This window comes from Clytia hemisphaerica, unplaced genomic scaffold (assembly GCF_902728285.1).
Source record: "Clytia hemisphaerica strain Z4C2 unplaced genomic scaffold, Clytia hemisphaerica genome assembly, whole genome shotgun sequence".
Classification (NCBI taxonomy): Eukaryota; Metazoa; Cnidaria; class Hydrozoa; order Leptothecata; family Clytiidae; genus Clytia; species Clytia hemisphaerica.
The window spans coordinates 1027168-1053017 of NW_027103562.1; the positions used below are offsets into that span (position 1 = coordinate 1027168).

General features: G+C 36.4%; 3 protein-coding genes and 1 long non-coding RNA gene across 4 annotated transcripts; all 4 read right to left on the reverse strand.

Annotated features, from left to right (window-relative positions):
- Positions 1-397: 397 nt before the first annotated feature.
- Positions 398-18650, reverse strand: LOC136800659 (peptidyl-prolyl cis-trans isomerase FKBP8-like). Its single transcript, XM_067057308.1, has 10 exons — positions 17621-18650; positions 17310-17457; positions 14110-14197; positions 13784-13903; positions 12684-12792; positions 2424-2480; positions 2019-2108; positions 1755-1832; positions 1443-1610; positions 398-1181 (listed from the first exon to the last, which is right to left on the reverse strand). Exons 1-10 carry the CDS (start codon positions 18602-18604, stop codon positions 1101-1103), a joined length of 1923 nt encoding a protein of 640 aa, XP_066913409.1. The 5' UTR covers positions 18605-18650; the 3' UTR covers positions 398-1100.
- Positions 4805-5628, reverse strand: LOC136800592 (uncharacterized). Its single transcript, XM_067057246.1, has 2 exons — positions 5382-5628; positions 4805-5168 (listed from the first exon to the last, which is right to left on the reverse strand). The coding sequence occupies exons 1-2, from the start codon at positions 5394-5396 to the stop codon at positions 4875-4877; spliced, it is 309 nt and encodes a 102-aa protein (XP_066913347.1). The 5' UTR covers positions 5397-5628; the 3' UTR covers positions 4805-4874.
- LOC136800658 (uncharacterized) lies at positions 8835-10120 on the reverse strand. The gene is made up of 3 exons (XR_010845742.1): positions 9718-10120; positions 9480-9574; positions 8835-9201 (listed from the first exon to the last, which is right to left on the reverse strand). It is a non-coding gene; the product is annotated as an uncharacterized lncRNA (long non-coding RNA).
- A 451-nt stretch (positions 18651-19101) lies between the features above and the next one.
- On the reverse strand, positions 19102-21445 carry LOC136800660 (protein C1orf43 homolog). Its single transcript, XM_067057309.1, has 7 exons — positions 21292-21445; positions 20866-20967; positions 20636-20756; positions 20367-20420; positions 20041-20213; positions 19590-19648; positions 19102-19465 (listed from the first exon to the last, which is right to left on the reverse strand). Exons 1-7 carry the CDS (start codon positions 21382-21384, stop codon positions 19273-19275), a joined length of 795 nt encoding a protein of 264 aa, XP_066913410.1. The 5' UTR covers positions 21385-21445; the 3' UTR covers positions 19102-19272.
- Positions 21446-25850: the final 4405 nt, after the last annotated feature.

The window sequence follows — 25850 nt, forward strand, 5'->3', positions numbered from 1 at the left end:
CCCATAAATGGGAAATAAAATTCTTTGAAATTTTACACGCCAGATGGCTTTGCGACTTCGTGGCGCCTCAAGGGCTATTCCTGCAGTTCGGTAGAGAGAGGGGACGCAAGTTTAAGACTATGACATGACAACCACTCATGTCGGCCTAACCTTATGCTCATAGTCACTGTTCTTATATAGAAATACGTGTTCTTCCAAAGCAGGTCAGAACAAAAACTGAAGGTCGACTTTGCATGTTCCTTTGTTGCGAACGCAAATTACTTTTTGACGAACAAATTGGCAATTAAATTCAATGGTGGTGATGATAATGACGTATAGAATGAAACAGGAAGTCGATCCTTATAGGAAACTCCTCGCAAGTCTTAGTTTATGCAGAGATCAGATAGATTCAAAGGTGTTAAGGTTAAGATTTTATTTTGACTTTATTTTCAAATAAAGGTATTTATCGAGGAAAAGGTACAAACTTTTTAGAAAAAATATTTTACTTTGATAATATCTATAACTATAACTAAGGTATTCTATAAAAATGTACATAAACAGAGACACTTGAAAATTAAATGTAATCTAAGAAGAAGTCGTTGGAGAAAAACAAATCATTGAAATGATCCAGGTAAATTAACGCGAATGAAAATCCATATTTAAGGATTACGAAAAACTTCGAACAAAAGCTAATCATAATTACATATACTAAGTACCTTGAAATGTAATACTCATATAACGACCAAACGATTACATGACATCTTTTACATAACAGAGCTTCAAAATCGCAAAGTTGGAAAAATTCTAAACTCGAACCCAGTCCCCTAGTTCGCATTTTTCTCACCATTGTCTAACGCCCATCAGTAAAATAAAAAGGTCACAAGTGGCTCTGGGAACGAGATTTAAAAAAAATTCACTATAACGCGTAGTGAAGCTGTATTTGAAAAATAAGACTTTTCATTTTTACATCAAATGTTCGTGTTGTGTCAGTCAAGCGTCTTGAAAGCAAATCTCAAGCACAAAAAACAATCAACAGTAACTGTTCAGGCTCCTCCTTCCAAGAGACCTTTCCATCTCCTCACAGCTCGATGGTACTAACAAATACTCTCCAAGGTAACGGATCATCGATAGCGATACCACAAGAGGCCACCAACACATGCGGCAGCCGCCACTAACAGTGAACCAATCAGTGGAAGGTAGTCCTAAACGAAAAGATGAACGAGTTGGTATTGTTTATCACGAAATATTTCTAAAAGTAATATAATGATAACGTGACTTAGTATATATTGGCATAGTTCAATCTTTATTAGTATTGCTCTGTAGCTTTTAGCCAGTTTGAATCTCACCGTGTTATTTTCATAAAGTTATTCATATAAAAAGCTTAGGGCAGACTAATGTAAGGCACTCAGCTATAATTTGGACCATCACAAGAAAAAAATTCTCTCCTTTTTTTCAAATCTCACCTCTTCTTCTTCTTCTTCTTCTTCTTCCTCGCCTTCTCCGCCTTGATCTCCGCCTTCTTCAGTTTGTTGTTTAGTGTTTTGTTGGAACATTCGTTGGTAGATCTGTTTCTCCTTCTGTTGTGTCACTGCGACTCGTTTCTGTAATCGACCAAGGTCTTGCGTGATCAACTGAAATATCATTAAATACAACTGTTTAACCTTAACATAACATAATGATCGACTACTGATCAGTTTTTTTGGTAAGTTTTGGTAATTACTGATTAATTAAAATACCATACTGTGTTTTGTAAAATGGAGCATTCCAAATAATACCTTATTTTCAGGATCCAGTGCGGCAGCTTTTTTCATGCATTCGAAGGCTGCGTTTTCTTTGCCCAAATGCTCCAAACACTGAAAGGAAAAAAAATGTTTTAGTCACAATTTCGGTCTAAACAGACCAATCCAATAAAATTATTTCGGCTGAGCCCTGAAGCACAACTTAACTCTTTCGAGTTAGATCGAATTCTCTATCTACCTTGAAAGAGTTAAGTTGTGATAGATTCGAACACCAAAGATATGATCATTGAGAAAGCTTACCTTTCCTTTACGAAATAAAGCTTTGACGTTTTTAGGTTCCAGTTCAAGAACAATATCCAATGATTGTAAGGCCATGATGTACGCTTTCACCTAAACAAGACGAGAAGAGACTGCTACAAACTTATTTGAAAGCTACCATCAGATACATTTTTAAACGATTGCAGTAACTGATTGCTAAACTTTTTTATGTAAACTTCTAGGCAAACCCTCCTTCAAATCTCGTAAGTATTGTCAAAAGAAATGTCTATTTATTCTGCTCCTTTGGCTAAAATAACTTTGTTTTTAATCAGTAGGCCATAAGGCTCCAAGAATCATTGAATTCTAGAAGAATTTCAAACCGACAGTTTAGTAGTAGCCGGTGGCGAACGTTTTGAAAATGTTTAAATTTGTGGAATATCGACGAACCTTGAGTTGGGCAGCTGACAGGTTATTCAAACACTTCACTTTCATGTCTAGCAGCTCCTGCGAATGAAATGAAAATGGTTACGATTGTGATTGTGAACACAGCTAGTACAAAGTATAAGATTTTGTCTACTTGAATTTGAAGTGCCCTTTCTCGAGTCAATCAGAATCAGTCCTTGTGATATGGAAAGAGGAAGGATAAACTCAAAGTAAGGTGAGTCATTTGTCAACTTTGGTCTACTACAATCAGCACCGAAATTTATTGGCAATTTTGGGCATTTTAACATTTTTCAGAATTTAAAGGTCGGGCGAGAATCGCAGTTTCAATAATTCCACTTTGCTTCATTGGATTTTTCGATTTGGGAGGGGTTAAGTGGCTTCCAGGCTATATTCTCAGCCTTATTGGAATATTTTTGAGCTCTTAGATCTTGAGATCCTAAAGTTCTAAGGTCTTAAGTTTAATGTTAAAACTCAGAGTTAAAACTCTACTTCCTAACTGTTCCTCAAAGCACTTAAAAATCACTTGCAGTTTCAAAGTTTTGAGGGAATTCCCCTTTTGTGCCAAATATTTCGACGCTGATTTATAAATGTTGTTTATTCATCAGAAAATGTATTTCTACTTTCCTCGGGAGCACTTATTTACACGATTAACCATTTTTGTAAAAGCGTTTCGGATCATTTGAGGTTCGAGATGAGCTGCAATATTTCTGAGTGAAGCTTTCAATTAATCAAGGGTCTGGGATTGCAAATTTTTGAGTTGCCCCCAGATCTGTTGCTTCATGTAACCCCACAAAAAGAAATCACATACAGTGAGATCAGGCGAACTTCGAGACCACTCAACATCCCCTCGATTGTTGACCACCTATCTTGGAAACTGGCCACAAAGCGAACGAATAATTTTTTATCCATAGTGCGGAAAGGGGTCTGATACCCCCTTCTTGGCACCCCCTAACCTTGAACTGAACCTAACTTAACCTATCCCCCAAGGATTTTGAACAAAAATAGCTAACAAATATATGTGAAATATCTCTAGACAGAGAAAGCGAAATAAATAAACTTCTTTTTTTATTTTCACTCCCCGACTACTCTAACAGAGAAATTCCTTTCATGAAGACCAAATTTTATAACAGTGCTTGAAAATATATTACAATATAGATGTTTAAACCCATCTTCTTAAACTATCCCCCCTTATATGCTATTCCCCCTATTTGATGAAAATTTCTGATCCCCATCTTCATTCTTTCGGAAGGTGTCACCCCCCCCCCTTAAGAACTATGTGATCGCTAATATAATTAATAAAAGAAGTGCTTTCTTTATGATTTAATAATACTCGTTTTCGCCTTTTTTAACTATTTTGAAAAGTAATGTTTTAGTCCAGGGGAATTTAGGTTTGACCCAAAATTTGCGTACACATGGAATTTTTTGATTGAAATGTGTTCATTGGGTCATTGCGATTGAAAAACCGTCGAGTGCCACCTGGCACACCTTGAGCATTTTCCATAATGGCGGAATTTTCAAAATGGCGGATTAAAAAAATTTCAAAATTTGATATCTTCAAACCTAAGCACATTATATACCGTTGGAAAGGATTTTTTATGCTGAACAACTTTTTTGTCTACGAAAAAGTCTGAAAATGTACTCAATGTGAGTAATAAGTGTCCGAAGCTAGGTCGGTGATGTCGTCATTTTTCGGACAAGTGCTTTTTTCGTTAAAACTATCAAGTGTAATATACCGTTGGAAAGGATTTTTTATGCTGAACAACTTTTTTGTCTACGAAAAAGTCTGAAAATATACTCAATGTGAGTAGTAAGTGTCCGAAGCTAGGTTGGTGATGTCGTCATTTTTCGGACATGGGCTTTTTTCCTTAAAACTATTAAGTGTTATATACAGTTGGAAAGGAATTTTCATACTGAGCAAGACTTTTGCGTACAGAGCAGTTAATAAGAATTAGAAAAACACACCAGAATGGAATCAACAGCCCTGATAATAGGATCAAAAAGGAATATTTAGAATACTGAAGTGAAAAATATTATGGCTCTCTATTTGCATAAATATTTACATAATTTACTTTCTGTGCAATAAATTGAATAAATTGTTCAATAGTAAACCTTTACATAAATTACGTGACGAGCAACGTTTACCTCGTTTTCAAAATATTGCTATGGTAATTGATTCTCAGAGGAGTTTATAAGAAGATTTACTCTATTTATAGAGTAATACTTGAAGACTCAAGGGATTTAATCACCTCGGTAATGATTTCAAAACGTGGCAGTCGTATCAAATAGTTCGTTCAATAAAAAAGTCTCAAGTCACCTGGAAAAATTTTAACTGCTCTTACAGATAAAGCTTCTTTTTTCGAATAAAATCCAAATAGATGAAAAAGTTGATGTCGATTAAGAATTAAAGTTTTCAAAGAATCTTGTTCAGAGCAAAAACTAATTCTAAAATGGTAATCATTCTTCCAACTCGTGCACGTCTTCGTTCTCGTTCTCCTCTTCGTCATCGTTCAAATAATCATCCTTATTCGTCCATTCATTGCAACACGTGTTTTCACTTTCATAACACTTGCAAAATTTGTTACAAGACAATTTTGCACTGGCACATGTACAGTTCTGCCTTGAACAAGGAGATTCACTTGCACAATTACATTTAATCATCTGAAGGACTGCATCCGGTGCGGCGAACACGCTTTCGGGAAACATTGAAGGTAATAGGCACTCGTTGATATCGTCTTTAGTCCATCCATACTATGGGATAATGAAATTAGAAATAAAGTTTCTAAACTTTCAACACATTAAGTAAAGAAAACTTTTGCGAATGAGCTTAGCATTTTTGAGAAAGTTCCTTCTCTTAAAGTATCATTTCGCAAAAGTAATGGCCGTGAAAAAATAAATACATATATAATAAACCTAACAATCCAATTCAAATCCATTGTTTAAATCGACACTGACATTTAATACCTTAGTTGGATCCATTTCTGGTGGTCTTTCGTCAAGGCAGCTGTTCCAAATACATGCTTGGTAATGGGCTCTCAGCACGTTTAAGAGAAACACTTCGGTTGTAGGTGGAAGAGATTCCAATTTTTGTGGTTTAAGGGTTGTAGATAGCTTCTTCTTTGTTCGCTTGGCCCACAAAAAGAATCTTGCTTTTGAGAGATCGGGTTCATCCAGTTTTATGCCATAGCATGCAGCAATGAGTTTGGTGCTATCTTCACATAGTTCGGAAGGGGGTCACTACCCCCCCCCCTACCCTAGAGCTACCCCCCCCTACCCTAGGTTCTTCCCCCTTTTAAAATTTGATGCTACCCCCCTCAAAATTTTAAAATCCTACAAAAGAAAATAGAACACACTGCATTGCGAAAAAAATAGAATCATTTTGAATCGAATGTTTCAAACATACTAAACAATTAATAAAGAAGACGTTGCATTGTAAATTAAAAATAAAACTTCTAATTTGGGAAAACACAAAAAAAACATACCACTGACATCTTACCCCCCCCCTTTCTAGATGAACCCCCCCCCTTTCTAAAAACTTCCCCCTTTCTAGAAAAAATTCTCTTACCCCCCCCCCCCTTTCTGAGATTTTCTGAACATCGCTACCCCCCCTTTATAAAGGGGGGGGGTGCGAACTATGCTTCAAGGATCGATTCTTCAGATGCATTGATATTACCAAGAGACTCTAATTTGTAGCCTTTTTTCAACGCATTTTTGACTTTCTTCTTTCCGATACCTAGCATCTTTGGAACACTATCACATCCTGAGAGAGCGTGTGCAGCAATGAGCGATGGCATGATATCAGCATGTTTTTCCGCTGTCTGGTTGATGTTAATGAGTGCTCGAGCATCTGAGAAAGATTCCATAACAACTAATGCTTCCACTGAATACTTATGGACATACGACGCTAGCAGAACAAAGACATCAGTATCGTCACATATCACTTTGATTGGGGACTGTCCTTCCTCTGCACACTTCATCGCTTGTTTGATAATATTGACATCAGCTTCTTCGTGGTAACTTTTTAGATCATCTCGGGTTGTGATGACACCATTTTCCACTTGGATGGGTGTTGCCTCTGAGCACGTAACGACAAATCATTTGGAGAAACGATGGATGGTGAGCATTTCGATAATGTATTTCGATACAATGTCAATAACTTGAATCTTGTTCTTTGAAGACTTCATCACAATTTCTCTCGTTGGTAGAGGTGAATCGAGGCTCAAAATATGATTGTGAGAGATGTTTCCCGTCCTTTGATCCCTGGTCGCGCCTTTGATTGAGTACTTGAAGTACTGATCGAAAATGAGAAACACGTCAGAATTTTCTTTTGACAGCTGATAAGTTACATACTGGTACATCTTGTAAGCCAAATCTCTGACGGTACCATTCGTTGGCCATCTGACGTCCCAAAACTTGGCACACCCATCCACGATGATAACTTCTGGTTTTGTTTGGTTCCTTTGGGAAGTCGTTACCTTTAGAGCCTCCTTTAACTCTGACTTTGCGTTTGGAGGTCTCATTTCACCATTCTTTTGAAATATTGACAGGGGTATGGGAGATAGCTCAAATCTCAAGACTTCCTCAACTTGACCCTGTCAATACTCAATAAACACATAACCCGTGAATAGATTACCTGTGTGTTGAAAATCTTGCTTTCTCCAGAATCGACCGATTTCTTGCCTGACTTCATCGTGGCTATTTTGCTAGATATCTTTTCGTGAAACCCTTCTGGTAGTTTCTTTATAAATTGATTTCGTTGGCTTTGTCCATCCTCGACGGCTTTATGAACATTCACTTCACCTTTGGCAATAAATCCCGAAAAGATATTGACCAGACCATCTAAGCTTTCCTTGAACGGGTCGATGCATTTTTCTAGTGTTTTTCTGATACCGGATCGGTCGGTCTCGTCACTTTTGACTCTTCCTTTGGATTCCTCCTTGTGAAAGTTTTGAGATTTAGGCGTTGATTTCTCCCTCATATCATCAAGATCCGACAAGATTTGGGTTGTTATGTGAAGACTGTTGGCCCACTTCTTAACAACAGTTGGCTTGAGTGTGACACCGACGATTCCGCCTGGACCTTTCCCATACCGCATGAACGTTGTTTCGATAAACATATCTGACCAAATTCCGTTCCAAAATCCCTCTTGATGCCTCATGACGTATTCCCCCTTCATAAATCTTTGAAGAATCTCCTCTCAGATACTGTCTCCAAGAATTCCGAAAGTTTGGTGCTATCAGAAATTTCTGTGATAACATTCCGAAACAGTTCCTCCACCACCATTCTCAAGGCTCGAAGATTCATAGGGAACTTTTTGCCAGATAGCATCTTTTTGACACCAGAAAAGCTTTTTTCTAAGATTTCTTCAAGCCCGCTATTTGCCATAAGAGTTCCTATACATCCGATAAAGCTCATGAGAAGATGCATACCACCAAGTCTAGGAATAAAGTTCGGGAAGATTTCTGGATAAACCCACATAATATCTACCATGATTTTGTAGAGTTGTTGGTCACAGGTCATTATTGTGTGCTTCTGGCCGGTTGCATTAGTGATTCTCTTTGTCTCAGACATTGCTGTATAAATGGTTGTGTGATCGGATGGCTTTTGATCAATGAGAGGAGTGTATACAGCGATAGTTTTCTTTGATTTTAGAACTCCACTTTCACGAACTTCACGGGTATTGAAGCCAGAGTACTCTGGGGTGGTTGGCTCAGTAGCCATCGCATGAAAGAATTTGAAGTCCTGTTCTTTTCCTCGTTTTAATAAAAGGGCTTGCTGGGCTAAATGTTTCAAACTGAGAGGGTTCCGTCCTTTTGGTAGACTTGGCATGGCAGGTTTCTTGGGTCCGGTGTACTCTTGGATGGGGACGTCAGGAAATTTCAAGTTCTTGATGTCTTCCTTTTTCACTTTCGGAAAGGCAAGGGATTCTTCATTTTGTTCGGAATCCTCGGTATTGGCTTTTTGAGTAAGTATTATAGCAAGCGAATGTGTTTGTTTTTGACCATTTTGCGAAGAAATGGTAACGTCAAAATTATCGCTTACGCCTTGAACAAGTCCATCCAAGTGATTTCTCAAACTAGCGGTAGACTTTTTCGAGTTCTCAATTGCTGCTGATGCACGAAATCGTTTGAGTTCATCGTAGGAGCAAACAACTTTATAATCGTATAGGTGATCGACTAGTTCTTTTTTTTGGACTTGAATTGCTAGATCGATGAGCAGCGTAATTGGTTTCTTTCTTATGATACTGGTTATGATGTTTCCGATGAGTATAGATGGTAATTCATTCTCGGCCAGATCTTGTGATATTTTTGAAAGAAGGTTCGACAAGGTTTCACTCACGGGTTCTTTGGCGATAGATTTGTTTATTCGGCGCTGGTATTCGGTTGTGTTGAAATCGATATCTAAAATCTCCTTTTTGATCCGATTGGCAATCCGCTTCACGTCGATTGGATCATCGTCTGATTCGGTAATTTTCATTACGGTTGATGCGTGTTTTCGAAACACCAATACATGTGCTATTCCCGGAGAAGAAAGTAATATTAGCTCATTTGAAAAACTTCTGACGAGCTTCTCGATAAGAGTCTTTCTCGTCAACTGTGAACCACCGTGATTTTGATAAATCTGATTAATTTCGATTGACGTCCACATGCCAGATCGGTCATTGTCAACGATTGAATATACTATCTCAAATGCATCATCTACAGGGTCGTGTGATTCAAGCTTTCTTTGCGCAGCGGTAACGTTCCTCTCGGCCATAAACTTTAGTCTACAATCATTGTGGTACCTATGGCAAAGTTATTATAATTTGCTTAGAGGAGAATATCATCCTAAGAGATAAAATAGTCCTAAGATATGAAATAGTCCTAAGATATGAAATAGGTCATTTCCGACTTATTTTCAGTTATAAATTAACTATTGAAATGGAAATAAAATTATCATCAAACTCTTTCGATTGAGAGAAAGATTCAATGCGTTGAAGCCCCCCTGGTCCACAAAATTAGAAGTTGATTCGTCTGTCCCTCTCAGAAACTTCAACGAATCAAGTCAAGTGGTAAAAAATACCTCCCAAAAGCAGCGTGTAAATCGGACGCTGCTCGCGTATCACTCAGTCTTAATTGTACTTCATCTGCCCAATCATCACCTCGTTCGTCGCAAACCTGTAAACAAGTGTGTCATCATTTTAGATCTTCGGGGCTAAGCAAAGATTTATGTAACAAGATCTAAAACGTCTATCAATTACACGTGTTACACTTGTTGTCTAAAAAAGACTATAATGGTTAAAAATATCAAAAATAGTTACCTTTAAGATAGCGTCCTTAAAAGTATCTTGTCCTTTTCCTCTGTCTGCTGTTCTACATTCATACGATTCTCTCCACCGGCTAGGATTCCTCTTGTCGACTTTTACTTCACATTTCTCCCCGCAAAAGAAACACTCTTCTTTCCAGAAGAAAGGCTTCCGGGAAATCTTCCTTCGTTTTGGTTGCGTAGGGTTGTCGTTTGTTTCTTTGCGCTTCAAGTGACGGTCAATATGTGATTTTGATGTATACGTAGATAAACAATTTCTGTGTGCAGTAAATAGTTCAGAGCTTTCTAGAATAACATTTAAGTTGGCGTCTCCTCTACTTGTACATGCATCCTTGACTGATAATAATCTTTGCTCAGAAATCTGTATTAAATCTCTATCATTATCTCCCTTGCAAGTACTGAGATAATCTGTGAAGATGCAAGCCATATACCTTAAACGGGCAAAATGAGAAACTTTGAAATCAAAATAATCCTTGATCAAGATTTTTGAGCCTCTTGAGCTGGTTAGAAAGCATCTTCTAATGCTAATTTAAAAGATCTTTACTAAAGCTTAATAGAACGAATTTTAAGACTTACCAGAAAATTCCAACGAAAGCAAACTTTTTTCTGTCTTCAGCTAACTTTTCTGTTCAATCATTTTATAACTTATAATTTTTCTTTCACTAGAAAATAAATAAAGAGAAACTCAATTCTATATAATAATGTTCTTCAATTAATTCAATTTTCAAGTTTGACTAATACAGATAAAAGAATTCTGACGTAGCTTCACTAAATACAATATGTAGTTTCTGAAGATTCGATATTTAAGCTAAAAGGAAAAGACAGGTTTCTGAAAAGTGATGACATCAGCTACATGCCTTCAAACACTTATTACTCACATTGGGTGAATTTTTAAACTTTTTCGTAAGCAAAAAAGTTGTTCAGCATATAAAATCATTTCCAACGGTATATAACACTTGATAGTTTTAACGAAAAAAGCACTTGTCCGAAAAATGATGACATCACCGACCTAGCTTCGGACACTTATTGCTCACATTGAGTACATTTTCAGACTTTTTCGTAAGCAAAAAAGTTGTTCAGCATATAAAATCCTTTAACAGTATATTACACTTGATAGTTTTAACCAAAAAAGCACTTGTCCGAAAAATGATGACATCACCGACCTAGCTTCGGACACTTATTACTCACATTGAGTACATTTTCAGACTTTTTCGTAGACAAAAAAGTTGTTCAGCATAAAAAATCCTTTCCAACGGTATATTATGTGCTTAGGTTTGAAGATATCAAAATTTTGAATTTTTTTTAATCCGCCATTTTGAAAATTCCGCCATTATGGAAAATGCTCAAGGTGGGTGGCACTCGACGGTTTTTCAATCCCAATGACCCCATGAACACATTTCAATCAAAAAATTCCATGTGTACGCAAATTTTGGGTTCGGTAAAAAATGACCAAAATTCCCCTGGACTAAAGGATAAACTCAAAGTAAGGTGAGTCATTTGTCAACTTTGGTCTACTACAATCAGCACCGAAATTTATTGGCAATTTTGGGCATTTTAACATTTTTCAGAATTTAAAGGTCGGGCGAGAATCGCAGTTTCAATAATTCCACTTTGCTTCATTGGATTTTTCGATTTGGGAGGGGTTAAGTGGCTTCCAGGCTATATTCTCAGCCTTATTGGAATATTTTTGAGCTCTTAGATCTTGAGATCCTAAAGTTCTAAGGTCTTAAGTTTAATGTTAAAACTCAGAGTTAAAACTCTACTTCCTAACTGTTCCTCAAAGCACTTAAAAATCACTTGCAGTTTCAAAGTTTTGAGGGAATTCCCCTTTTGTGCCAAATATTTCGACGCTGATTGTAGACCAAAAGTTATGGTCGAAATGCTAAAACATTACTTTGCAAAAAAGTCGAAAAAATACGAAAATTGAGGGTATTAAATTTATTGTCAGACATAAATGTTGTTTATTCATCAGAAAATGTATTTCTACTTTCCTCGGGAGCACTTATTTACACGATTAACCATTTTTGTAAAAGCGTTTCGGATCATTTGAGGTTCGAGATGAGCTGCAATATTTCTGAGTGAAGCTTTCAATTAATCAAGGGTCTGGGATTGCAAATTTTTGAGTTGCCCCCAGATCTGTTGCTTCATGTAACCCCACAAAAAGAAATCACATACAGTGAGATCAGGCGAACTTCGAGACCACTCAACATCCCCTCGATTGTTGACCACCTATCTTGGAAACTGGCCACAAAGCGAACGAATAATTTTTTATCCATAGTGCGGAAAGGGGTCTGATACCCCCTTCTTGGCACCCCCTAACCTTGAACTGAACCTAACTTAACCTATCCCCCAAGGATTTTGAACAAAAATAGCTAACAAATATATGTGAAATATCTCTAGACAGAGAAAGCGAAATAAATAAACTTCTTTTTTTATTTTCACTCCCCGACTACTCTAACAGAGAAATTCCTTTCATGAAGACCAAATTTTATAACAGTGCTTGAAAATATATTACAATATAGATGTTTAAACCCATCTTCTTAAACTATCCCCCCTTATATGCTATTCCCCCTTTTTGATGAAAATTTCTGATCCCCATCTTCATTCTTTCGGAAGGTGTCACCCCCCCCCCTTAAGAACTATGTGATCGCTAATATAATTAATAAAAGAAGTGCTTTCTTTATGATTTAATAATACTCGTTTTCGCCTTTTTTAACTATTTTGAAAAGTAATGTTTTAGCAATTAGGCATAGCTTTTCATCTAGATGACCAAATTTGACAAATGACCACTCAAAATCTAAGTTCATCCTTCCTTTTCCAAATGCGAAAGAATTGATTCTTTAAAAGTTCATAGAAAATTCACTTCAAGGAGGGGGACTTTTTTCTAGGACACCCGCTAGCAAAAAAAAGTCAACTTAGCAACATCAACAATGGGTTGCTCATTAAAATATTTCTCCTTACCTTATCAGTACGTCCTTCCAAATACTTCAATGCACGTTTATAAACATCAATGGCACCTGCGTAATCACCACGAGAATATAAATCATTGCCACGCCCTCGTTTCTTATCGCTGTGAAAAGAAAAGGAAAACCGGTTTAAAAAAAACTGGCGCCATCTAGGTCCGGGAGGAACCAAATTTGTTCTAAAGGCCGGTCTCCACTTGCGCGCGCTTAAATCCCTTTTGCTTGGAAAAAAGATTACGTCATAAAATTGTAGCGCACGCTCGAAAAAAAAGTTGAACACATTTCAACTTTTTTCAACCGTTACGTCAAATCGCGCCAATGGAGATGCTTCATTTTTCTTTTGACCAATAGCGTGGAAGCTTTGTTCGAAAAAGTGCGATCGCAGCGCGCGCAAGTGGAGACCGGCCTTAACTTATTTCATAATATTAATTTTACAGGCTTCATAAATTTTGAATGATTTGATTTTGAGATTGCGGAAATACTCCAACCGATCTAAGTACAATCTAGTCTACACAATAGACAGATCCAGGCTTTTAGGCCTTACTCTTGGTCTATAGGCACTGCTATAGGCGGCCACTAGTGACCCCCACCGGGAATTGCTTATTAATAGGTTTAAACATAATAGACAACATTCACAAAAGATGTTTATCAATAGAGATTTTAAATAAAAGAATGTTTAAAACACAGCTGATTGGCTTAGGTTTCGAAACTCTATTGTTTCATTAAAACCTCAGTGCGCATGCGATTTATCTGGAGAATTCAATATTCAAAACAAGAGCAGTGCTCATAGCTCGAAGAGTAGGAGTTTTACGCTCGAAACGAAGGAAGATATGACGTAGCCTAAGTACAATCGTTTTTCTATTCCTAATTCACGCCCCTCTCAAAAAACCCCTTTCTACTTGCGAACTAAACACACGCGGTCACGCCCCATGAAAGATGTCACAGATCATAAAAGCTAGTCCCCTCCGATTCTTACTTGGATTTTTTGAATTGATTTAATTCGAGTTCGATTTCGCTATCAATTTACCCCCCCCCCCCCTGCATAAGGCTTCCTAACACCAAAACGACAAAAATCCAGCGGTATCAATCAGTACTTACGCTCTAAGGCTGCATTCTTGTGGCGAAAGCTCTTGTAGAGGGACACCTCGTTCGATTGAAAGAATTTCGATCTCATATGTTATACTAGCGTTCTTCGGTATGGCTGGCTTGTAGTCCAACCTGAAAAAATCAAAAATTTATAAAGTCTCGTGTTAGCTGGGAAGAGGTGAACTTACTTTTAAACAATCCAATCAACAATGCACCTATTAATATATTAATAACTTCGGTATTATTTTAGACGTCGTTACTTCAACATTCACGGTGTGAGTACAATTGGTCTAAACGTTTAAATGGTCATCCTTTTTGTAAAACAACATGCATCCTACCTTCCGAACAAACCGTAGGCATATCTTGCATCAGTGTATAGTGTACACGTCTCTTTATCCTCCATCAAGGCCACACACATGTCCATCGCTACAAAAAAAGAATTCAAGTAGTAGTCGAATATTTAAGTTGAAAATCCTTAAAAAAAGGAATCATTGAAAGAAATTAACTGTTGATTAATGGCAGATAAAGGCATTTCGTGATGTCTTGCTTTATTGATCCTTCAAACTCAGTGAATTCTTTATCGATGAATTTCTTTCGCCACATCTCTTCAATGAAAAAGTTCAAGACTCCCCATATTGGTCGAGAATTAAACCTCAGCAAGCTTGTCTATCTACCTTTATGGAAGCAATTATTTTTTTCTCATTTTTCTTTTTTTCTTTGAGAAAAAGCAGCAAAATCATCCCAGAAATTTCACTTGCGTACATATCATTATTTCTTCAGGAATGGGTCCTTTCGGATAATGTTTTTGAATTGGACGCTTAATTTTGCCTTTCTTAGCTTTTCGTGATTTCCTTATCAGTAAACAGACCCGGCATCTACAGAAATTTCAAATTTCCATATCGTACTACGTTTACATCATACGTGACTCTATAGAGAAGTGGGACCGATATTGAATACGGTATTACGGGAAGTTCTACGTTTTACGTCTACGTTATACGCGAGGCTGTATGGAGAAGTGGTTTCCAGGCTCATAACATACGTTCTTATCAAAACACTACAAAGCGTCTTTAAAGGGATTGAAACCGACATTTCTTAAGCCATACAATTTGTATGAAGACTTGAGTTATAGTTTGATCTCATCGAAGAAACTAGCACAGAACGAACAGGGTTAGTAAATCGATTGGTCCTTCAAGTTCAAGTTTAAATATTATGCGATATACGATATACGAGTTAACAATAAAATTAAAAATTATTTACAGAAAAAAATACAGTAAACATAAGACTACCAGCAGAGAAGATTTTAAAATTGAAAATAAAATTTTTAAAGCAATGATTGAAGCGGGTCATTGGATTGAATATTTACTCATCGAATTATAATTTGTTTTCCTAATGAAAATACAAACGAAATCAATGGAAAAACTTCCGGAGAATCCAACTTAAATTGATCGAAATTTTCCTGAATTCCTTCGGACCGCTGAACGGCCATTCCAATAAAACACGTAGTCTTTAATTTGAGACCAAAATGTCCATATTTTTAAAATTAGGTTTTTCGTCTCAACATGATCTTGGAGCCTTTCAAAAGTTCTGTATTTTTCCATGAGTGCCATCGAAAGGCGTCCATAGCAGAGGATGTACCGTCAATTGAAGTATAAAAACCGTTCAAATTCATGGGGAATGGTGACATATTATACCACCAGCCTGTCGATAAGTCACCATTTGCATCGAGATGGATAGTAAATTGTGCGTTGTTGCGTACGTCCCAGTCCGTTCGATAGAAGCCTTCAACGAATGCGCCCGTAGATTTGATGATGTAATTTTCAGATTCGTTTCCAATTTTTAAGCCATCGTACACAATATAATTTTGATCACCGTTCGCTGCGGTGGCTTCAAGACGCACAGTGACCGTCTGAACATCACTCAAGAAACGGTAAAGAAATCGAGTGCCCAACCAATATTCCGTGTATGGAGAACCGAATCCATCTTTATAAGAAGTATCGTTGCGCTTGAAACTGACGGATCCGTCATAACGGTGTTGGAGCAACGTCCAACCGCCAGGCGACGTGGTCATGTCGCAATAAACCTTCATTCGATGGCCTTGAAACATGATGTAATACACTCCATCGGAGCGAAACCCTTGGTTATACCAATCTAAACATTCACGCTGATTAGCGATGGAAGCAGATATAGAACGTCCAACAGACGGAGATAAATGGCGATGTATATCCCCAGTGAACTCAAACAAGCGGCAGAAATAACTATTGTCTGGTTGCACTGCTTCTTGGTCTACCTCCACAAAACAACATTTGTCCGGGGTCCGTTGACAGACGGTATAACATTTCAAGGGAGAAAAGACTTTTTCTTCGTGAAACGGCACCAAGTCTTTCACCGACACATTCTCTTTGAACACTTGGTATGCGAGTTGGATACAAGAAATCCTGCTGATCAAATACCACTGCGCGATGAACAATTTAACCAACATTTCATTGGTAGCTCGAGTCCAATGAACAGTGTCTCAAAGATGAAATTCGTGAAATAATATATCTTTTTTCTCGATATAACTTGATTAAGGGCTCACAATACACATCAATAAATTATTGAGAGTCTTCTTTTAATGTTGTATAATATTTATAACATTGCATCTATGCAAAAAATACTGATGAATGAATATTGTGAAACGTTCAACGCGAAGGGAGTTGAATCAGATAAACAAACGCTCAAACGAGATTTCAGAACTCAAGCGAAAAAGTATTCAGGATATTAAGATAAAGAGGAATATTTTAATAAAATCATCATAATCGATGAATTAACATCAATAGCAAAAAATATAAAGTACGCTTCGATTGTATGTGAATCTGAAAACATGTCTCTGATATCAAGTTATCACAAACAGACCGACTCAAATGTCAAAAGAATCTAATGAATCGAACAAACAACCCGAAATCGCAATTATATCTAGCTTTAAGAATCATACTGTATCAAGAATAGTCTAGACCACAAACCCCTGAGTTTCGTACTATCTGATACTATCTGATAGAACTTCAATTGTTTCGTCTTCATATAAATTTTCTTCATCTGAGACATGCGATTAATTACAACCGACATGAGGAAAGGTTCAGTAACCATGGCAAAAAGAGAAAGAACATCAAATTCATTTGACATGTAGATATTGCATTCTCACCCAGTGTAAAAAATATTTCGATGAAGATAATAAAGATTTTGAAAGAAAGACGTTCAAATCAACCAATTTTCATTCTGTTTTGCGGAGAGGGCATCTTGTTCTCACACAAAAAAAATCAACATTTCTTTCGACATTTTCTCAGTCAGAATTAGGAACATAAAAACTGAACACGCTCATACCCAACTTAAAGAAAATCTGATCTTTTCCCTTCCAAATTCATTGTTGAAGAAGATTTTTTTTAATGAAACAACCTGGCAAAAGTTGTGTTGTTTGACACTATATTTTACAGACCATACATTTGTATTCTCGTAGTGGCAGAGAAATGATGTTAGACTGTGGAAACAAACAAAAAATGTTTACCTTGAATGACGTCAGCATCACCGAGCACCAATTGCAAATGACTTTGCTTGTCAACAACTGTTCCATCAGCCAACTTCCCTTCACAACGAATGTTCACCAAATCGCCTTGTTGTGGGCGACTCTCCCGCCCAAGGCCTTCCTTTAAAATCTGAAAGAAAGGAAATGGAAAATTTAATTCCTCCCAACTGCAAGTAGTCCCGTTTGAAACAATCAGACCATCATTGCTAAATCGTGACTTGATTAAAAAAAAGTGAAATCTCAAAAAAAGAAGCTAGGTTGAAGTTGAACAACTGTTTGCAGTACAGACTAACCTTTTTCTTCAATAGTCCATTACCAAGCATATCCAGCTCCTCTGCAGGTTTCTTCGCCTCCTTTTCATTACTTTCATCTGTACCGGTTGTGTTGGTCGGCACATCAGAATCAGTACTTAAACTTTCAGTGGTAGATTCTGTATTTTCCTTTTGTATTGGAGCGTTCTTTGTCTCATTTATTTCATTCTTCGATTCTTGAATATTTTCTTTTGAGTCAATCAGTTCCGTTGGCTCCGGCATAACAATATCTTGCTTAACACTATCTAGAGTTTCTTCAGGAGTTGAACTTTCTTTTGAATTCTGGACTGCATCACTTTCGATAACTAATGTCTCGGAGTCGAGTTCAGTTTCATTAATATTTAGATGGTTCTCACCAGAATGTTCATTGGGTGAAGAAACTGGTTCTTCCGGGAGAGGATTCTCCTCTTTCTCTACAACACCACTCATGGCGTCTTTACTACTTGTTTTATCATCAGATTCGTTATTTTGAGATACCGTTTCTACGTGGTTAGAAGGTGAAGAAACATCAGTTTTGTCCGAGGGTGAATCAAAAGTATCAGATAGAGGAGTCAAGGATTGATTGGTTGATGAGATAGGAGATAAGGTTTCTGTCGGCGACTCCGTGTTTGCTTGAGACGGACTGATGGTGGCTGAGTTTTGAGTGGATTCCACTTTCCCCAGAATGTTTTGCATGGTTGAAGCAACGTCTTGATCAGGTTTTTCTTTCTCATCTGTCAGTAACATGGAAGACGTGGCCGAATTGTCTTCTAATAATCGATCGTTGATGACCTCGCTTATAGTATCGATGACTTTTTGTTTGGAAGGACTAGTGGAAAGGTTTGAAGTTGCGTCACCGTGGTGACCATTCAAAAGTGGTTCCTCAGCAAACGCACTATCTTCAGTGGAATGTCCGTTCGTTAAATGGTTCTCATGATCACCATTCATCATAACGTTCTGATTGCTGTCATTGTGTTCCACATCCATTGATTAATATTATTTATTTTGTTTCTTTTTGTTGTACTTATTTCAGCTGAAAATACACAAACAAATGTATGATTAATAAAAAATTATGATTACACCTATCGCAACCCATAGCAGTGCAGTCAGCCTTTGAAAACATTGACATGAGAAATTCTTTTCGACGACGGTATCGATAATATAATCTAAAGAGCACTTTTGTAATTTTTTTAAACATATCCTTGCTATGAAGTGACAAAGTAACTTCAATTTAGTAAAATTTTTCGAATCCTAAAAATAGTTTGCAGGAGAATGCCTCTGGTATGGAATATAGTTTTGGTTGAGTTTTTTGTTTGGTTTGTTTTGGAGGCATCCTGAAAATGCCGTGCACGAAGGAAGCCTTCTTATAAATTCATTACCTCAAAGCCGGCCATTCCGTTTTGGGTTGATGGGTGATTATTACTTAAATCAAAGGTAAGAAGGCGAGGCAGATTTGGTTATTTTCTCAAAGACGGCGCAACTCCTTGAAAAAGTGTCCAGATAGTACTCAACACCCTTTTGAGTATCAATTTTTTCAGATAACCATAATATGATATTGTGTAATAAAACAAATAAATAATGGTAAAATCTAGAAAAATGATATATAAATTACAAATGAAAATCGATATATATATATATTGTGCATTCAATTCAATTCATACAATATTTTTGCTTCCATCTCGATTTCTCAAACCAGACGTTTTGCTTTCGACCAGTGTTGAGGGTAATATGACTTGGCTCGTCAACTCTGTTTCCACATTTGAAGTACATTGACTTTGTGTTTTGACTTGATGTTGATGGTCTGCATGAACAACCAAGCTGCCAGGTACTAAAAGCTTTTGATGAACTCTAAAGAAATCAACCGGATGCAAAAGTCTAAGTACCTTTATTAAAGAACAAATTCAAACTGATTTCCTCAAATACTAAGAAACATCATGGTAAAAAGAACAATTCAAAAGCATTTCAAGTTTACCTGTCGTATAACTGATCTATTTTTTCTGAATACACATGGTAGTCTTGCTCACCAAATTCCTGAATATGAAATACAGTTAAACAAAATGCAGATAATCATGTTATATGTAATACAATTCTTAGGACTTGCTAAGTAGCTCAGATGAGTTGGAGTTTTTATAAGATACTTTAATAACTGATCATTTGAAGTAATAAAAATTACACGTTCTTTAGAAAAGTAACGAATTTTTTTATTACTGGTTACGGACCAAATAAATCAAATAAGAGCTTATAAAAACTACACCTCGTCCCAAGTAGCTCTCTTGTTTTTTATCCGAAATACCAGGTAGGATTAAAAATAATTCACTTTGTGAAGATTCTGACCATCCATTCGTTCAATATTTGAAACATTCTTTAAATTCAAAAGCTGTATATCTTTTCTAATCAATATATGAACCCTGAGTGACTAATACCTTTGCACCGTATCTGGCATGTTCGTATAACCTAGTGACTTGTTCACAAAGATCTTCATATTCTTTTCCTTCAAAAGGAGCGTAAGGTGGAGATTGAAGTGATACCAAGTGTTCTCGAACACTCTGTGATGGCTTGCGGGCCAGACCAAAATCTACTCGACTCAGCAGTTCATCTGAATCAAGGTGAAAAATAGATCTCAACCACCATTAAAAAAACAGTATTATGTATGAGGCTATAACAAAAGAATCCCTGTTTAGTTAGCAACCAGCAGATGACAAAAGCAGAAAATACAGCAAAAAAAAACAATAATTATACTCATTCTCACCCAAACAGCTCATTAGATCGAAAGCCTTTCTTCTGAATTTGTAGCTGCTATCATCTGAAAAAATAAAAACACAGAGTAGAATAACGTATATCAAGGAAGAAAAATAGTCCCCTGATTTCAACGAGCAACAACCACTTTTCTAGATAAAGACTTAAGCCCTCCCCCCAGCCCGCCCCTAGTTTAAATTTTCTTCTTATTTCAGTTTTTCTACCTAGAATAAGAAAAATACAAAACAAAAAGATACAAGTGTAGAGGAAATAACTACATACCTCGCTCATCAACAAAAGAATTCAATAATGGTTCATGTTGACCTGGATCCGAAAGAAGTTTTGGTTCAAGCCGCAAACCTGATATCTTGTTGAAGCTGTTTTCAATCTCTCTTCTTAATCCCTGAAAGATAAAAATAAATTTTGGAGGTGTATCAATATTGATTAAAAGAAACTAGATACAGAAAATATGTGGAAGATATATTTTGAATGGAGTGTCACAAATCACTAACCTTTGGAGCTGCATGTCCAGCTTGGTCAATAGGACCTTTCTTATTAATCAAGTACAACCGCAATATTTGACGTTTAGCCCACAAAACGACCATAAAAATACCCTAAAATAAAATTAGACATTGGATAATATACAGAGACCAAGAGGAGAGGACCTGTCATAACATTGTTATTCTGGGAAAAGCGCTTTGACAAATAACCAGTTTCCTGATTTTAAAGTTAAACCAGGAACCAGTCTATAAAATATTTTCTAAAAGTAGCAGAAAGTAACAGGGTTACTTTTCAAGAAGAGGGCTCTTTTTCTCTGCTTGTTTTATAGCAAAGGCTTTTTTTTTTGCTGTAATTTTTTTATTGCAAAAGAAAAAAAACATACGCCTTATAAAATAGAGGTTCAATGAAAACAAAGAGCAACGAAGGTAAAAACTTACAACACCAAGGAATATAATCGAGATAAGCAGCTTTCCTCCTTCCAGCCATTTGAACAAATTTTCATCATCATCGTTAATTGAGGTTCTTGACATCTATAACACTTTTGTTTTAATTTAACTAGAAGATTTTTAAGGTAACTTTACCAATAAAGGTAAATTTTGAAATCAGCAAGGTTCAAATATTCTTAAAAATTTCATGTCATGATTTCTAAAACAGTAGAAGAAATCTTCATTTTTACACCTTCATTTTTACATCTTCATTTTTACATCTTCATTCTTCTTTATTTCTCAATTTTTCCAAAATCTGTTCTATATCGTTTAGATTATTTTCCTTGGAATTATCTTTCCAACGGTGTATACCTTCTACCGGGTGCGCCACAAAAAAGTTTCTCTCTTTAAAGTGAATTTTCTCAAAGTCTAAAAAATTAAAAATAACCAATCCGTATTCATTGGTAAGAAGAAAGCTAAACTTAAATTTTGATGGGTCATTTATGAAATTAGGTTCATTAGATCAAAAGTTATGCTCAATTGAATATTGTTACTTTCAGAAAGTGCTCGAAAACGTTAATATTTTAGTTTTTTAAACTGGACAAATTTTCCGAAATATTGCTACCTTGAATCATAATGCGCGATATGAACCACTTAATAAGAGGAAACCCAGGTTGAACGTACACATAATGGCAGAATGGCAAGGTAATTACTTGAAGTTCATTCTCATTGGCTTCTTTTTGTGCTTTGGTTTTAGGTCAATGTTTTTTTTTTTTTTAAAGATATCTATGTGTAATGAAATCAATTGGAGTAATCAATGGTTATCGAAAGTACTCAATAACAATCAAAGCACTCAAACAGTTATAAAGTCTTCAAAGGATTGTTAAGAAAGTGATAAAATACTCACAATTGTTTTGAAATTTTGGTACTCGAAATTCGAATCTTAATTGATAATGACTTTCTTGAAGCCGTTCGGAAATTAACCAATCGGGTTATGTATTGGAATTCCTATGGGAGTTCTTTTCCGAGATTTGTAAAATAGCTAAATTGGCAAAAAAACTTTTCCCGGGGGTTTGAGGAAAAAACAGAACTGCTACAGTATCATTTATATTAAACCATATATTCAAATTTGCGATCAAAAATACTCAAATAAATAAGTTAATAATATTCAATATATTATTTGTATCTCTCAGAAAATAAACACTTACAGAACGACATAGTTTATCATTTGGAATACCCTCGTATTTGGACCATTCTATCGTGGGCGCAAAATAAGTAGCACCCTCAGTGCAAAATCATTTCATGGTTTCAGCCCACTTTTCAGGTGCCCCATTGAGCATGGTGCCCCCAGCAATTTAGGTCCCCTTGAGAAATTGCTTTGAGTTAGGTACCCCCATTCAGCCAAAAAAATCTTTTTTGAATTGACACTTTTTGTTCTTTTGTCATTCGTAAAATCTTAATGATTTTTGGGGTGGTTTAGTAAAAAAGTTCAATAATTTGAAATATTTTGAAATATTCGATTTGGAAAATATAACCAGCCCCCAGAGCCTCCATCAAGACAACTAGGTACCCTTACTGAATAGGTAACCCCAAAGAATTGCAAGGCATTAGCCCCCCTCTACTAACCTGGCCTAGGTGCCCTTCAGATTTCTGGGGGGGGGGCTGACACCATGCATTTTCTCCAGCGAAGAGAACGCGAAGCGATTCTAGCTTTAAGATAGTGCTGCGGAACATCAGTGGATAGTATTCAATAATCTTTATTCCTTTAATTTCATTCCTAGAACTTTTGCAAAAAAAAAGGAAAAATAGAAAAGTTTTATTTTTTACTGCTTTATTCACATAACTGAATTTGAAAGATCTTCTATGTGGCGTTTTTTTGCAAACTTCAAAAAACTGACTTTTGTCCCACTTTTGCAGGACTTTAGCTTAAGTGCTTGTGTGCAGCATAGAGTACTGTGAGATCAGGTAACTTGCATCAGTGGAGACAAACATGCATAGCCCTCAAATGAATGGCCTGTCTGGTCATTAAAATACAAACTTAAATCAAAACAAAAATGGTAGAGTAGAGCTGTGAGCGGAGCTGCGTAGTCCATTTGTTTTGAAATTTTGCTGCTTTGATTGGTCAGTCATTTGAAAGCTATGCATGTTTGCCTCCACTGAAGCAAGTTACCCGACTTCATGGTACAAAGTCCAATTATGTGTTTCCCATTATTTTTGTATGAAGAGTTAAGTCTATACTGTTTGGGTAAGCAGTTAGTCACACTAGGAAATCAAGCTTTCAGAAAAACAACGTCAGTCATCAGGTCATCTACAGGATGTATTTGCAACAACAAGGATGAGAGTTACCTGAATCAAGTTCAAGTTCCCAAGACAATTAACTAAAACTTGAAAACTTAAAAAATGAGACAAATTGACCGATTGCGAACGTGCAGCAGCCAGAATATCAACCAACCAATTTTTCTCATTCAATTCATGAGACAGTGCTTCAATTTTTAAGGCCTTGTTTATACACTAAAGTAAAAACAATTCTGCACATGTAAATGGGCCAGTGTTTGAGGTCCGGCAAAATTTCCGGGAAATAGCCTATCCGGTAGTGCGCAGATCTAGGTGGGTTCCGTCTCCCCCGTAGATTTTTTTCTTGGGAAGTTGATATCTTCGAATTAGTTTTCCAGGTTGGCTTGGCTCAATTTTTTTCATCTATAGCTCAAATTATAGGCAATTTATCATAGTTTTTGAGAATGTTAATTTCATTAAAAAGCGCCGGGTTATTTTTTCATGAATACCTTTAGTAGTTTTGCGGCACATTTTTTTGCTTGAGAGTCAGGTAAACGATATAGCGCTTTCACAGCATTAATCTTTGATACGCATTTTGGCGGCATGCTAGTGTGACTAACTGACAGTTCGATCACCAAACTAATCGAACTTTGTCAAACTTTGTCGAGCTTAATTGAATGACAAAAGTTTGATTAAATTCTTTAATCAAACTTACAAAAGTTAGATTAAAATTCTTTAATCAAACTTTTCAAAAGTCGCTAAAATTACAAGTATTCGATTATAAAGTTCGACAAAACATTAAGCTCGACAAAGTTCAACAACAAGGATTGTTTGACAAATTCGACAAAAAATAAATAGGGTGCGTCAGGATTTTGGGCGCGGAACAAGGAAGAATTCACTAAAATGAACTTCAATGCTTACTTACCTTTAAATCATTCAAATCTTTTCATTCTTTTTTTAAATCAATCAGGAATTATCAGGCAGTGAGGCTGGAACTTCGATTTTTGAGGATTACAATTTTACCAGCTTTTTAGTGATTCTTGCCTCGCTTATCAGTTAGTCACACTAGCGTCCCGCCAAAATGCGTATCAAAGATTAATGCTGCGAAAGCGCTATATCGTTTACTTGACTCGTAAGCAAAATTGAGTCGCAAAACTTCTAAAGGGATTCATGAAAAAATAACCCAGTGCTTTTTAATGAAATTAACATTTTCAAAAACTATGAGAAATTGCTTAAAATTTGAGCCATAGATAAAAAATTTGAGCCACGCCAACCTTGAAAACTAATTTGAAGATCAACTTCCCAAGAAAAAGATCTACGGGGGAGACGGAACCCACCTAGATCCGCGCACTGCCGGATAGGCTATTTCCCGGAAATTTTGCCGGACATCAAACACTGACCTATTAACATGTGCAGAATTATTTTCAGTGTAGCTGGAACCTCGACATTCCAGGATTAGAAAAAGCTATACCCGTTATCTTTTTCTTTAAGAAAATCAACAAGCCATCAACATCGATAAATTACTCACATTTCCTCAGAAACTAATTTGTAATTTTGATCAATTTTTTGTATCCAATCTCTTCTTCCCCATTTATTTTGGTAAATATGGATGACGTGTGAGATTCAAACACCATACTCCGCAACACTGATCTATATTTTTGTCAAAATAGCCGAATGGTGGTGGGGAAGAAGATTTAGATTGGGCTCTTCGTGGTATAAATCTTAAACGTGGGGAAGGTCGCAAACACTTTTATAGAATTTCTTAAATTCTTTATCACCATGCGGATCGTACTTAGTGATTGACTCTCTGCTGGCCACAAGCTTATTTCCTATCTTCTCATATATACCCTTCAAGCAAACAACTCGACTCCTCCAAATCAAAAACTTTCGCAAGATCTTTTACCTCTTTGGTGACGGCCACCTTGAATTTTTCTTTGAGTCGCTTTAGCGGTTTCTTTTGTCACTGAAATCAGGTCTTTCAAGCATTGATCTGGCGTTCTGTAGCTCCAGGTGTACTGTTTCGTTTTCTTTTTCTTCTTCTCGTCACCATCTGTAAAATAAAAATAGAGTAGCTCATTATCATCGCTAAAAATGAAATTTCTAATCAAAACCCTAGTATCCCCCCCCGGCTTAGAAATTAAAAAAAGACTTATTAAAATAGAAAAAAAAAATCTTTGCAGCATATTTCTAAAGTGTTAGTGTTAAACAATTTTCCTTAAAACTAATTAAAATATTATATACCTAATTTTCTCTTAAGTTTGGCTTTGGGTTTATCATTAGTTGTACCTACAGTTGTA

What these genes read in the sequence shown, in the direction of transcription:
- LOC136800659 (XM_067057308.1), bottom strand. Translation starts at nt 18,604, where the DNA reads ATGGATGTGGAACACAATGACAGCAATCAGAACGTTATGATGAATGGT. An exon ending in GCCTACGGTTTGTTCGGAAG is followed by an intron (nt 13,904 to 14,109) that starts GTAGGATGCATG and finishes TGATTTTTTCAG; the next exon opens with GTTGGACTACAAGCCAGCCA. An exon ending in CAAGAATGCAGCCTTAGAGC is followed by an intron (nt 12,793 to 13,783) that starts GTAAGTACTGAT and finishes TTCTTTTCACAG; the next exon opens with CGATAAGAAACGAGGGCGTG.
- LOC136800660 (XM_067057309.1), bottom strand. Translation starts at nt 21,384, where the DNA reads ATGTCAAGAACCTCAATTAACGATGATGATGAAAATTTGTTCAAATGG. An exon ending in CTGGACATGCAGCTCCAAAG is followed by an intron (nt 20,757 to 20,865) that starts GTTAGTGATTTG and finishes TTTATCTTTCAG; the next exon opens with GGATTAAGAAGAGAGATTGA. An exon ending in CGATCTAATGAGCTGTTTGG is followed by an intron (nt 20,214 to 20,366) that starts GTGAGAATGAGT and finishes ACCTTGATTCAG; the next exon opens with ATGAACTGCTGAGTCGAGTA.